Source organism: Glycine soja, chromosome 18, assembly GCF_004193775.1.
Source record: "Glycine soja cultivar W05 chromosome 18, ASM419377v2, whole genome shotgun sequence".
NCBI lineage: Eukaryota > Viridiplantae > Streptophyta > Magnoliopsida > Fabales > Fabaceae > Glycine > Glycine soja.
Window position 1 is genome coordinate 30,606,666 of NC_041019.1, and position 14,769 is coordinate 30,621,434.

The 14,769-nt window shown below is 39.0% G+C and overlaps 1 protein-coding gene and 1 long non-coding RNA gene across 2 annotated transcripts; one reads left to right on the forward strand and one right to left on the reverse strand.

The window, feature by feature from the left end:
- Nucleotides 1–1,837: 1,837 nt before the first annotated feature.
- On the reverse strand, nucleotides 1,838–3,186 carry LOC114395510. The gene is made up of 2 exons (XR_003663055.1): nucleotides 2,967–3,186; nucleotides 1,838–2,415 (listed from the first exon to the last, which is right to left on the reverse strand). It is a non-coding gene; the product is annotated as an uncharacterized LOC114395510 (long non-coding RNA).
- Nucleotides 3,187–13,071: 9,885 nt separating this feature from the next.
- LOC114397159 lies at nucleotides 13,072–13,941 on the forward strand. The gene has a single exon (XM_028359271.1). The coding sequence runs from the start codon at nucleotides 13,072–13,074 to the stop codon at nucleotides 13,939–13,941; it is 870 nt and encodes a 289-aa protein (XP_028215072.1).
- Nucleotides 13,942–14,769: the final 828 nt, after the last annotated feature.

The following is a 14,769-nucleotide window of genomic DNA, read 5'->3' on the forward strand; positions in this document are numbered from 1 at the left end:
ATGTGTACAACAACACTCCATCCTTCATTGACTACATCATCTACATAATACACCATTTGTGCTTGAGATGCTTCAATGTATGGTTCATGTTCTTCACGATCACCAATATGAATCAATCTATCAAAGTTAACACAATTAAAATTCCAACAATCCTTTTTATACCCTCTATCTCGTGTAGTATCGGCCCATTTACATTTAAAAAGAATAAAAGAGAATCGACCACTGTAGTTAATCTCAATGATATCTTCCAACTTCCCATAATAAGGTAAATCTGCTTGTCTTAAGTTGCCATCAACGCTACTTGAAACACATGATGTGTTAGATGTTAAGAAAACACCACTGTTTTGTGTTTTTAATCCTTCTTCTCGAGCCAAGGTTCGAAATTTGAACCCATTGATATTATATGCAGTAAATCTTGTTGCATTGTCCAAGGGTCCTCATGCTAAAAACTTTAGATCAGTAGACATTTCATTCATTGTATCTGGATTCATAATCTAAAAAAATTGGAAGTTAGAGTTTGAAACAAAGACGCTAAAAAAATCCCTATCCACTAAATGACTACTCACCCGCTTTCTAAACCAATCAACAAACTATTTATTGAATTTTTTCTCTATCTCTGTAGATGAAGGTCTTCTTCCTCTTGAACTCCTTTTTATGAATTCTCTAAATTCACTACATAAATTAATTATTATAATCAATAGACATGACTATTATTTATAAGGAGCACATATCAATGAGCTTGCAATTTTTGCATTGGAGTTAAAGTGAACATTGAACAGGCTCCTACTGGTTTTCCAATTTGTGGGAAGATAGAGGACACAAAAAAAGTCTCATTATCAATTGGGTTATCACAAACACGTTTAGGTCTATTGAACCTTGTCTCGATATCTTCAACGTACCGAGAACAAAAGGTAAGAGACTATTCAGCTAAATACCCCTCAGCTATGGATCCTTTAGGTTGTGCCTTGTTATGAGTGTGATTTTCTTAAGGATTGAACCAATATAAATTATGAGTGTGATTTTCTCTTTCTCTAAACCTTTGTTTTGTTAATCAATCTTGGTAATGGAATTGATGTGAAAGGGCCATAAAACTCTGTTTTCTAAGATTTTTGAATATATTGGTTTTATGTGTTGTTGATCTTTGTTCAACAAGTCTTTGGAGAAAACCTTGATTTGTATAATGATATTGTTTTTAACTGAATTAAGAAATTAAGAGGTAAAGTTTTTGAAGGAATCTATTCAACCCCCCGGGGGAAGAAATTAAGCGGTTATTCCAACATTTCCCTCCTTAGGTAAACAACATAATCATTATCCTTATTCCGAAAAACAACAATCTCACTTGCATGCATGACTTTTGTCCTATCTCCCCTTGTAATGTCCTCTACAAAATAATTTCAAAAGTTCTTGCTAATCGTTTGAAACCTATTCTCCTTAAGTGTTTCTCTATTGAACAATCAGCTTTTGTAGAAGACTGTCCTCGATGATGTTGTGTTAGCCTCTAAGATCATTCGTCACATGAGACGTAAATCTAGTTTAGGATTTTGATTTGAATTTGGAATTGTAATTTGGATCACAATTGTAGAAATTGATTTGTGGTTTTGATTTGAACTTCAAATTCAGTTTAGGATTTGGATTTGAATTTAGAATTGTAATTTGGATTTTGATTTTTCCATTTTGTGATCCGTCATGAGCTTATTCTTCATCAATGGGATTGTTCTTCGTGTTGATTTATAATTTTTAAAATATTATTAATCATAATGGCTATTTTTAGCCATTACCATTTTAAATTAATCATTTCAAAATTTAAAATACTAACAATGTTAGTGTAAAATTGATGGAAGGACGAAAATGAAACTTTTCAAAAACATAAAGGATCAAAATTGAAAAACATTAAAACATAAATGACCAAAATAATATTTTAGCCCATGTATTACATGAATACTATGTCTTTTTAAAAATATGTTTTGCATAATACTTCACATATTAAGTAGATAGATGTGTTCTGCTGATGTCTTCTGCTGGTAGAGCGCATGACTTTTAACCATGTAATCGTGAGTTTGATTCCCACATGCGTTGTTGATTTGCTTTTCAAAGCTTTTTAAAATGTTAGTTTCCTTAGATGTTTGATGAGACTTGCTTGACCAGAATTTGCTTTGGAACCATTAATTTACCTAGAGTCATACGTTTATAATATATAGATCATAACAAAAACGTGTTCACAAGTCATATTTACATGCTCCCCTTCTCCTCTGCCGATGAATCAGAAGCAGAGTCATCCAGTGTTGAATTTGATGTAGTTTCCAATTGACTCCCACTCTCACTGTCTGAATTTCCTACTGTTCTTTCCTCGAGAGGGTGCTTTAAGAACCAATACATTATACTAGCTGTTAGTGTAAGGATCATGTTTTGATTCACCTGCGATATGAAAATAGCATTGATAAGTTCACACAAAAACCACCAATTGGACATATGAAAAAGAAAAAAGTACAACCTAGTTGGTAATGACATGAACTAATGAATGCTAGTCGATAATTTATTTATATAGAAGTTCCCTAGAAGTAAGCAAAAACATAAAGTTTAGTTTGGGCCAAAAAACCACACTTTTTTGACAGTTATGTGAAAATAAAAATGACTATTAAAGTTTTAAAAAGCTGATTACAACTACTATTGTGCCGCAACTTAAAAGTATTTAGGACTTTTAACCACATCGATATTGCAATTGTAGCCACAGACAGTAACTTCAATTTAAACCTTTGTTTTATTTTTTTGACTGAACAATTTAAACCTTAGTTATTTACCTTAAACTAGGTATTTCCAAACATGCACTAAAACTAATGTTTCAATAATTGTAAGTAAAAGGTGAATGCTCATTAAATGTTTTTAAAAGTCAATAACAAAGAAGCTCAATATGAATGTTAAAAAGAGAATATAGGTGGGAGCAATGATAGAGTATAGATTCCAACCACCTCAGTGATGTCTTCGGGAAGCAAGAATATTGAACATCCAAGCTTTCTTGCAATACTGACAATGTAGGTTGCATTCATCATTTTCTCCTGATCAGCATAATTCAAAAACCAACTATGAAGCGTTTCTTAACACAAATCTTCTCCTGGTCTGCCAAAAGTGGATGTTTTGTGTGCATATCAAACTACACCATTATGCAAGTGAAGAACATAATTTTGTTGCTCACTTCTTGTGGCATAATGAGATAACTTCAGCTTTAGAGAATTTCATGATAATTTATAATAAAATCATATAACATATATAAGGACATAATAAATACAACTGCAATCAAAGCAGCAGATGGATTATTGAATCTGCCAGTTGTCAGAGGTTATTGATTATAAATGACACAAAACAGTTTTCTTACAAACCGCAACCAAAATAGGACAGGAATAATGCAAAACTATGGCTTATTTAATAATCTAATTAGAATAGAAAAATCCAATGCAATATAAGTAATGTTACAGATTTCGAGCAAAGGGATTAATGTCCATAAAGAATCCAAAATTCTAGATGGAACATTATAATTTCAGTCTGCAAATCATGTGACTCGTATTATAAGGAGACTCAGAAAACATGGCCTACAAGCCGAGCATTTAAAGAGTAGAAAGAAAACATACCGGTTACTCCTTTTGTTACAAGACCCCAATTTACAGCTCTAGGTTGCACAGAACTAAGAAGTTCAAGGAAAAAAATTCCATCTGATAAACTTTTATCCTGCAATTTGAAATAATTTTAATTAGTGAACCAAACTAATTCTGTATACATTATATATTCTATTGGTCCAAAGAGCAAAATGCAGCACAAATTATATATACCTAAAAGATTATAGAGGAAAGAAATAAATTAGTTAAGGAAAATTATTCTAAACACATTGCTAGATTATTGTGAGGCCTCAGTAACACGAGAGTTACTGTGAGACAAAACATGTATACTTATGCACCCTCACCATGCCACTAAATCATCGCATTTAATAGACCGGTGTACTGTGCTAGTCGTCATATTGGCATCACATAACAGTTTGCCAGTCCTACAAATTCCAAAAACTTCAAAATTTCTTTTACAAGAACAGGATACTGTGGCCTAAGTTTGAATGGGATACCTGACCAAAATTTCATGGTCAGAACCCTGAGAGTACTGTCCCTCCAAAAACTCATTCTGCACAAGCACCAGAAAAAAAGTATATGTTTTATGGCTATAAAGGAGCTTTTAGCTACAAAATTAGGGTAGATTTTGGTACCAAAAAAACATAACAGGATAAGAATTTTCATCTTACACCAACTTTTAAATGTTCCCTATTACAATAATCCCCCTCAATAGCATGCATAATTGTACATGCAATCTAACTTCTGATTTACGTGATATAGTCCTAGTAAAATAAAATAAATTGGGGTGTTTTCTTGGTTAAAAGCATAGTACCAAGAGCAGGTGTATAATGTATACTGTACATGGTGTAAAAGAAAACGCTACAAAATTAATTGTTTTTCATACAAAAGTACAGTAGCTCTTTATTCAGCGAGCAGTAGGCATAAAACTAATAAAAATCTTACTAGTATTACAAACAAAATGTTAGTATTTAATTTCTAATAATAATTAAACAAGATCAGGGCAAAGTAAACCAAAGAACATGATTCTCAGTCCTTTGCAGCAGATATATATATATATATATTCAAAATACCTTAAAACTATCCATTCGGCTATGACTTCCTGAACTACTCACTTTGCTGTTTGCCCATCGCAGAATACCAGCATCAGTTATTTCCTTCCCATGATATTGAAATCTCAAGTTCTCTAGAAGTTGTAGGATGCTGTATCGCATCAACTGCCACAAATATACTGAAGATACTATTAGGTAATCAACGTTTACACAAACAAAATTACTCACATCCACAAAGGATTGTGAGAACACAACAAAGATTATACCGTAGGAAAAATAATAACGAACGCAAAAATTAAGCATGGTTCGGTACCTCTTGCCTATGTCCACGGAACTGTCTCAAAAGTATTTCACTATCACAAAATGATTACAAGATTGTAACCCACCCTTAATTGTGTATCACTCTATAAGCCCGAGTATCTCACTCAATAGTTACAATAAATGATAACACTCTCACACAAAGACATTTTTCTCTTTAACAAAGTGACTTTGTTTCACAATCTCTCTTCTCACACACTCTCTCTTCATGTGTATCTTCTCCACTAATTCTCTTCTCTATTTATAGTGAAGATTGTTACCAACTATAATAAATAAGTTCTCTTGGAAGTTGAAACAAAAATAACTTTCAATGCATTCATTCAAATAGGCTTCATCTAGTAAAATGCAATCTTCCACTTTGCATTTAAACCACAGAAACCTTTGTGGTAAAAATTTAATTCCCACTATGCATTAAATGCACCTTATCTTTTGGTTTGGAACTCTACAATTCTCCCCTTCAAGCCAAAAGAGAAATGTTATTCGATCAATTTGAAAGTGAACAAAATCCCCTCCAACAGAAGTATCTCCCAACACTTCTAAAACATTAGAAAATCTCACTTTCTTCTTCACTTTACTATCATGGTTTCTCTTCAAGGCTTGTCCATCCAAATAGCAAAGATTACCTTTATTTTTCTGTCCTCGCAATACCAAGTGTGTCCCCTTGTACACCTTGCATCCCCTCTTTGAACCAACATGCTTGTATCCTTGTGATGTCATCTCCCCCGTAGAAATGATATTGACAACAACAGAAGGTACAAACCTCACATTTGAGAAAATTCGAATAGCACCATCATGGAGCTTCATTCTTACACTCCCTATGCCTTCAACCTTCATTTTTCCACCATTACCTAACTTGAAACAGTCAAATTCTCCATCGGTTTTCAAAATGTCAAACATCTCTCGATCTCTACAAATGTGCTTTGAGGCAGCAGAATCCATCACTCATTTTGTTTTAGCAACCTCATCATTTGTTGCCAAAAATACGTCATCTTCATCTTAAACACTTTTTACAACATTAGCTTGAGAGTTGGTACCATCTTTGTTCATATCTCATAATTTCTTCAAGTCTTCCTTCATTTGTTTGCACCTCGCTTGCACATGACCATTCTCACCACAGTAGTAACATTACATGTTACTCATATGTTGTTGCGGACACGATTGCGATTTTGATCTTCCTCTTGGCCCATCATGTCTACTTAAATGATTTCTCCCTCACTAAGACTCCACCACAGCTAGTGCATGGAGTTCATCATCAGCATTTCAGTTCTCATCATTCTCTCATTTTCTATAAGAGCAACGGTCACCTCATCCAACTTCAAAGTTGATCTTCTCACAAGCAACTTTTGAACCAAAGCTTTGAAGGACCTTGGTAGTGAGGCCAACAACAATAGTGCTTGCTCCTCATCAAAGAGTTTATCATCCACATTAAACAATTGGCTTACTAGTTGATTGAACTTGTTGATGTGGCCATGGAGATCTCCTTCCATCTCTATTTTGAGTTGATACAACTCCATCTTCAAACAAAGGCAATTGGTAAGCGACTTTGATGCATATATATTCTCGAGCTTCTCCCACAAAGTCTTCGGTGTTGTCTCCTTCAACACATTGTGTTTTATCTCGGGAGCAATGACTAACGGAATCGTGCTCACAACCCTCCTTTGGATCTTAGTCCACTCAGTTTCATTTATAGAAGTCAGCCTATCATCTTCTAACGCCTGATCAAGACCTTGTTGTATCAAAAGGTCTTGAATAGTACTCTGTTAAATCATAAAATTTATTTTTCCATCAAACAACGGTATCTCGAACCTTTGTGTGCTCCCGGCCATAGCTATGATACCACTGTTAGGTAATCAATGCTCCTAGAAACAAAATTACCCACACCTACAAAGGATTGTGATAACACAACAAAGATTACACCGTAGGAAAAATAATAACGAATGCAAGAATTTAGTGTGGTTTGACGCCACTATTGACTATGTCCACAGAACTGTATCAAAAGTATTTTACTATCAGAAAATGATTACAAGATTGTAACCCGCCCTAAATTGTGTATTACTCTACAAACCCAAGTATCCCCCCACTTAATAGTTACAAGAAAAGATAACACTCTCACACAAAGACATTATTCTCTCAACAAAGTGATTTTGTTTCACAATCTCTCTTCTCACACACTCTCTCTTCATGTGTATCTTCTCCACTAATTCTCTTCTTTATTTATAGTGAAGATTGCCACCAACTATAATAAATAAGTTCTCTTGGAAGTTGAAACAAAAACAACTTGCAATGCATCCATTCAAATAGGCTTCATATTGTAAAATGCAATCTTCCACTTTGTATTTAAACCACCCACTTTGCATTTAAACCACCTAAATTTTAGTGGTAAAAATTCAATTTCCACTATGCATTAAATGCACCTTATCTTTTGGCTTGAAACTCTACATATACAAACTGCACCAACCATCAATAAAAGCAATGTCAACCCACCACCCCAATTCAATAATAACATCAAATTTCAATCTTTTGGGGAAAGCAACATTGACTATTCAAAAAGTTTCATCCTTGCAAGCCAAATGAGCCATGATAAACTTACTTGGGATTTCAAGCTGCAAAGCTCCACCTGAGTGAACTAGTTTTGGAGCCATGGATCTGAAACAAGAATGTCCCAGTGATCAGACATATTTATAAGCTATTAATTATTATTCAAGTTTGGTTCTTGCACCTAATGCAGAATGAAAAGAGAGATAAAGAAACAAAGCTTGTGTTTTTGGTTTTCTCTAATGAGTTGTTTTCTCTCTCACACACGCACACACACACTCTCTTGAGTTTATAAAAAGTGGAAAGAAAGAAAGGGGTAGGAGAATGTCACCGAAGGAGAAGTTGGAAGAAGGCCTTAGGCCAACACTTTGGGACAAATTATTACATCAAATGAATGTCATTATCTAAGTCCCTAGTTCCTCAAAACTTTGTATGGGTCCCTAGTCCTTATATTAGGATTTAGTACCATACAATTATTATATTAGATATGTAATCAATTCGAGTTCAGATAAAGTTTTCCTTCCAAGTTGTATTATAATCTTGATTCTCAAACAAGGGGTTTTTCAAAACCAAGTGGGCTTGCTTCGGTCCTGTTCGGGGTCGTTGCAAGTTTTTTATTTTTTGTTTTCAAATATAATTTTTAAAACAAAACTTGTTTGACATAAAGGAAATAGAAATGATTTTCAACTCAAACAATTTTACATTCATTTTTAAATCAAGAAAAAAGATTTTGTGAATTTGATTTTTAGTTTAAGAAAATACATTCTCATCACCATCACCATCATCATTCCACCACCACCACCACACCATCATTGTTGTCTGTCATACCCTAATTTCGTCCGGGAGTACTTGCGGTCGGCCCTTGAACCTTGTTTGCTCCCTTCAGAACCCTCGAAACAACCATCATTGCATAATCCATAAATTTTCACAACATTTCGGAAGGAAAACAAGCATCGTTGCGTAATCAGTAAGCTTTCGCAACATTCCAGAAAGAAAATAGGTATCGTTACGTAATCCGTAAAGTTCCGTAATGTTTCGGAAAGAAAATCAATTAAAAAAAAACACAAAAGGGGGTGTAGTTAGTGAAAAGGGGGGTGCAAATAGAAACCAGGCCCACTTGGGCCTTCCTGAGGGTTCCAATAGATCGGTGCCTTCTGGTGGAAGCAACCCTGCTCGCCTGGGCAAGCTGGGCGGCAACTACCTCCCTCTTTTCTCCTATAAATAGGGGAAAGAGGGTAGAGCAAAAAAGGTTCAGCCCTTCTGGTATTGAGAATTCTCTCGGAATTAGTGAGAAAAATTGTTTCCGTGAAAAAAATACAAGCCGAGGTGCTTCCGTAACGCTTCCGAGACGTTGTTGTGAGTGATTTCGTGGAGATTCTTCACCGTTCTTCATCATTCTTCATTCGTTCTTCGTCGTTCTTCAGTCTTCAACCGGTAAGTTCCGGAAATCGAATCTTTCAATTCATTCTATGCACCCTTAGTGGTCCCTACTTGTTTTGCGTGCTTTTATTTTCATTTTGTTTGTTTTCCATACCCCCTTTTAACGTGCTTTAACCGTTTATTTAAGCCGTTATCTCGCCTAATAAATGATAAAATGAATTTCAATCAATCATTTGTGTTGTAATCTTGTTTAATCACTGTTAAAATAAAATCCAATTGATCGTTCACGCCATAACCTCGGTTAAATAAAAAAAAGGGTAAAATAATAATAAAATAATCAAAATATTTTTAAATATAATAATCAAAAATCAATCGAACGTTTTTCTTTGGAAATTTCCTCGAATGAATTGACTAATAACCAAAGTGAAACTAAAGATAAAATCAACTCACAAATCCAACTTTGTCTGCAAAAATCACTAAAATCCATTTTAAGGTCCAACGCCTTAAATGGTCCTCTTTACTTTTATCGGTTGACATGGACCGTTTAAAAGCATAAAATCAATGTGTAACTTTACCGCTTTTGTCGACCACCTCAAGAAATCGTTAATGGTCCAACGCCTTAACGTTTCTCTCCTTTCAAAATCAAAAGATCATTTTAATGGTCCAAACACCTTAAAAAGACCTTTGTTCAATTAAAATCTATCTTGCGGAAAATAAGATAAAAACAACTTAACCAACGTTTAGTTTCGAAAGAACTACGTAGGTTTGATTTTCTCATCGCAATTGAGGATACGTAGGAGTGAGGGAAACACCCTTGTCGACCACACCAAAATAAAAAAGCATAAAAACACAAAAAAAGACATGAAAAAGGAAAAATAAAACATCTTGAAGTCATATTTACACACTTGATTAAAGGTTGTCATCCCTTGTGATGGACGCGTGGGGTGCTAATACCTTCCCCGTGCGTAAAAACAACTCCCGAACCTTTCACGATTAAAGTTCATAGACCACACCTTTCCGGTTTTTCCGACGTTTTCCTCAAATAAACATTGGTGGCGACTCCGCGCATTTTCCTCCCTTCGAAGACGCATTCGTGAGTCCCGCGTCGCCCTCCCGCCAAAGGGTAGATTACGATAGTTGGCGACTCCACTGGGGACTATTTTTAGAGAGTTAGGCCTTCTAATCTCGTGCAAAATCATGACTTCCTCTTTTTTCGGTTTCCTTTTATTTCTCTTACGTTCTTGTATATAACTCTTTGATGCTTTTAGAGTGTTTTTATGCATGAGATAAATATTTATTCATTTGATGCACACAAACACCAACACTATTTGCACACACAGTGAGTTGAAAAGGGGCCCTATACCCGAGTCCATGGGAACATAAGGAGTGGAGGTGAATCTGTGGTCATGTTGGGTCTCCGACTTGCTTGATAACAGTGAACCCTCATCTAGAGTTGTTCTCTTTGATAACATGTTGTTGCTGGTAGTCCCTATTGCCGCAATATGTTTTTTCAAAGGGGATGATACCTCTAGAAACCATCAAGAGAGATATGACCACCTTGGGAATTAGCACTAAGATCTTTTTAGTTCCTCCCATTTAGGTCCCTAAAATAGGGGCACGAAGCGAACACGCTACGTGCCTGTTAAACACTACCATGCACATAAACTTAAATGACATATGCACCTTTTGCTGTATGATAATTTATGGATATTGCCATATTGTGTACATCTCCTTGTTCTCCTTTTTTCGCATCTGCATCATGTCATCATGCACGGGTTGCATTTTGATCCCCTCATTTTGTCATGAGAAGTCGGAAGGTCCGCATCACCTTCTTAAATGCATGCACCGGGCGCTGTGCTATATTTAAGAAAGAGATGATCTCCCGGGCTCTCGTATCTGTAAAATGCATCTGAGCCATAAGCATTTCTTCATGCATTCATCCATTTTTCCCGTAACCGATGTCGGAGTCTTGATTTGCACAGGTTTTTATTCCACTTTAGTAAAAACATGGGATCGAGTCAGGCGCCTGGGCTCAAAAAGAGGTTCTATCAGGTCAAGATCAAGAGCCTAGGAGTCGCTAGTCTGAAAAAGTTAGGGCAGTTGATGGGTCAACTCCAGCGATGAGCCTTTCGCAAGACCTATGGTAAGATGCGGGACCTAACCATAGCGGAGGTCTCCACGGAGGCCATTGCCTCCCTCGCCCAATATTATGACTAGCCTTTGAGGTGCTTCACCATTGGGGACTTTCAGTTAACACCCACGGCGGAAGAATTTGAAGAGATCCTGGGATGCCCTCTGGGAGGAAGGAAACCGTATCATTTCTCAAGCTTCTATCCCTCCTTGGCTAGAATTTCCAAAATAGTCAAAATCTCGACACAGGAATTGGACTGAGGAAAGCAAGATGAAAATGGGGTGGTTGGAGTACCGAGGAAATATTTGGAAGCAAAGGCGAGAACCTTGGCAAGTCAAGATGAATGGGCCCCGTTCATGGACATCCTAGCACTCTTGATCTTCGGGGTGGTCCTCTTTCCAAATGTGGATGGGTTGGTGGACTGGGCAGCGATTGATGCTTTTCTCGCCTTTTACGACCGTAAGGAAAGCCTGGTTGTCGCTATCTTGGCCGATCTATATGACACGTTTGACCGAAGATGTGAGAAGAGCAATGCAAGAATCGTTTGTTGTACACCGACCCTCTACGTATGGTTGGTTTCACACCTTTTTCGCCAAGAGGTGAGACATGTTTGCCCGCTAGAAGGTCACCGCTCATGCACTGAGAAAAAGGAGGCAAACTGGGACCAAATCTTGGCAAGCAAAGAATGAGTGTCTGTCAATTGGTTCCCCCGATGGAAAGAAGGAAAAATTGGGATTCTTATTTCTTGTGGGGAATTTCCAAATGTTCCCTTGATGGGGACGAGGGGTTGCATTAATTACAATCCCGTCCTCGCCATAAGACAACTTGGCTACCCCATGAGAGGAACACCATTAGAGGAAGGCCTCACACCTTTTATCGCGTGAGGCTTCAATAGCACCAACACGGGCATGCTTCAGAGGGTCCACAAGGCATGGGAAAGAGTGCAAAAGAAGGACGAAGAACTTAGGGGAAGTAGCAACGGGCCCTCGACGTTTACCGTAGGTGGTTGAAAGCCTACGCGCAAGGTCTGGATTGGCTTCCGAATTTGAGAACTACTAAAGTGGTGGAGGGTGAAGCTCCGAAAGAAGACGAACAGGTACAAGCCCTCAAAACAAAGCTTGAGAGAGCCTAAACAGGAAAAGAAAAATTCAAGTCAGTGACTGTTAGGATTCGAAAAGGGAACGCTGAACTGAGAGACATCAACATAGCCATCACCAAGGCCTTGGAGCAAGAGACCAAGAGGGCCCGCAAGGAAGAACATGGCCGGAACAAGTTTTGAGGGGCTCTGTGGGGCAGTAACAACGAACTTAAGCTCTGAAGAGAGGAAAGGGACCAATCGCGATTAGATGGCATAGTTCTGAAAGACGAATTGAAGACTTGCCTAAGGTCAAAAAGGAGTTTGTCTCAGCGGTTATGCGAGACCGAAACAAACATGTTGGCCATCATCAGCAAGTACAAAGAAGAATTAAATTTGGCCACCGCCCACGAGCACAAAGTGGCAGACGAATACGCCCGAGTGTACGTGGAAAAGGAGGCTAGAGGAAGAGTGATTGACTCATTACATCAAGAAGCGACGATGTGGATGGATCGATTTGCTCTCACTTTAAACGGGAGTCAAGAACTTCCCTGATTACTGGCAAAGGCCAAAGCAATGGCGGACACGTACTCCGCCCCCGAGGAAATCCACAGGCTCCTCAGGTATTGTCAACATATGATAGACTTGATGGCCCATATAATTAGGATCCGTTAGGGTGTTTGTATTGTCACTCGGATCTTGGCTAGTTATAACTTTTTGAATAAAATGAGTTTACCCCATGATTTTACTCCAAAAAAAATCAGTGCGAATCAAATCACTCCCACACTTTATCTCTAGCATGTATTCATTCCTCATTACGTACTCCTCACATTTGGTCTCTTTAGGAAAGACGCCATAACTAAACACGCCCCAAGGCATCCCTATCGCACCAGATCCAAATCTAGGACGATGGGTGACCTAGAGGAAGTGCAGGAACAGATGAAAGCCGACATGTTGACTTTTAAAGAACAAATGGCTTCTATGATAGAGGTCATGCTAGGGATGAAACAACTAATGGAGAGTAACGCGGCAACCGCCGCTATCGCTAGCACGGCTGTAGAGGCAGACCCGGCTCTCTCGACTGCTGTGTACCATCCCGTTCCAAACATGGTGGGACGAGAGAGAAGCACACCGAGGCATATCAACAACCTCCATCCGAGGTACAACCGAGGTGCTTACCCCTACGGTTTACCACCCAACTACACACCACCAGCCATGCATGAAGATGTGGATCACGTTTCCCCCCTCATCCTCGAAGGGGAGCCTCCTCGACATCCTGACACGATCCACGAGAATCCTCGAGAGCGCGCTCAGGGAGACGTCGACTCCTACTCCCCGTTTCCTACTAAGGGGCCGGTGCCCAACGCACTACCTCAACCCAACATCACGGGAGAGCCTCGAAACCACCCAACACAACCAATGTTTCTATCCGTGGGAGGGCCACCCCCGATAGTGGAAGGAAAAGGGAAACTCGATCTCATCGAAGAGAGATTGAGGGCTATTGAAGGATTTGGCGATTATCCGTTCGCAGACATGACCAACCTGTGCCTAGTGTCGGACGTCGTCATCCCTCCGAAGTTCAAGGTATCTGACTTCGATAGGTACAAAGGGACGACTTGTCCTAAGAATCACCTAAAAATGTACTGTCGAAAGATGGGTGCATATTCCAGGGACGAGAAGTTATTGATGCATTTCTTTCAAGATAGTTTAGCTGGGGCAACAGTCATCTCGTACACTAACCTAGAAGCTTCCCACATCCGCACTTGGAAGGATCTGATTACGACCTTCCTTAGGCAGTATCAGTACAACTCTGACATGGCTCCCGATCGAACTCAACTATAAAACATGATTAAACGGGAACACGAGTCTTTTAAAGAATACGCTCAACGTTGGAGGGACCTAGCAGCACAAGTAGCCCCTCCCATGGTCGAGAGAGAAATGGTTACTATGATGGTGGATACCTTGCCTGTATTCTACTATGAGAAATTAGTGGGCTACATGCTCTCTAGCTTCGCGGACTTGGATTTCGCCGGAGAAAGGATCAAGGTGGGTTTGAAGAGAGGGAAGTTTGATTACGTCTCCTAAATAGGTGCCAGTGGTAGGAGGACCGGAACAGTTGGGGCAAAAAAGAAAGAGGGGGATGCCCATACCGTCACTTCAACACCTGCGTGGCCCAAGCCACCACAAACCCCCCACGGTACCCACCAATATGCACAACATCACCCGAGTTTTTCGGCTCGCGCCGGGGGCTCTTCCAACACAGCGCTAGCCCAGCCAAGGGCGCCCACGCCCCCACAGGAGGGAGCTCCTCAAGCTTCGGCTCCAACCTGGCCTCACCCGGCCAACAACGCCCACCTTGGCTCGGGCTCCAACACGGCAAGAAACTTCTCGCCAAGGCAGGCTCAGATTTTCACCCCGATCCCAATGACGTATAGGGACTTTTTACCATCTCTCATCACCAACCAATTGGTCGTGGTAATTCCGGGAAGGGTCCCCCAACCTCCATTCCCAAAGTGTTATAACCCTAGTGCAACCTGTGCATACCATGGAGGAGCCCTGGGCCACTCGGTCGAACAGTGCTTGGCCTTGAAGAACAAGGTCCAAAGCTTGATAGAAGCCAGATGGTTGACTTTTCAAGAGGACGGGCCCAACATAAAGGCAAACCCCCTT

Bases quoted from the DNA above. Each gene is read 5' to 3' on its own strand.
- LOC114397159 (XM_028359271.1), top strand. From the start codon at position 13,072: ATGGCTTCTATGATAGAGGTCATGCTAGGGATGAAACAACTAATGGAG.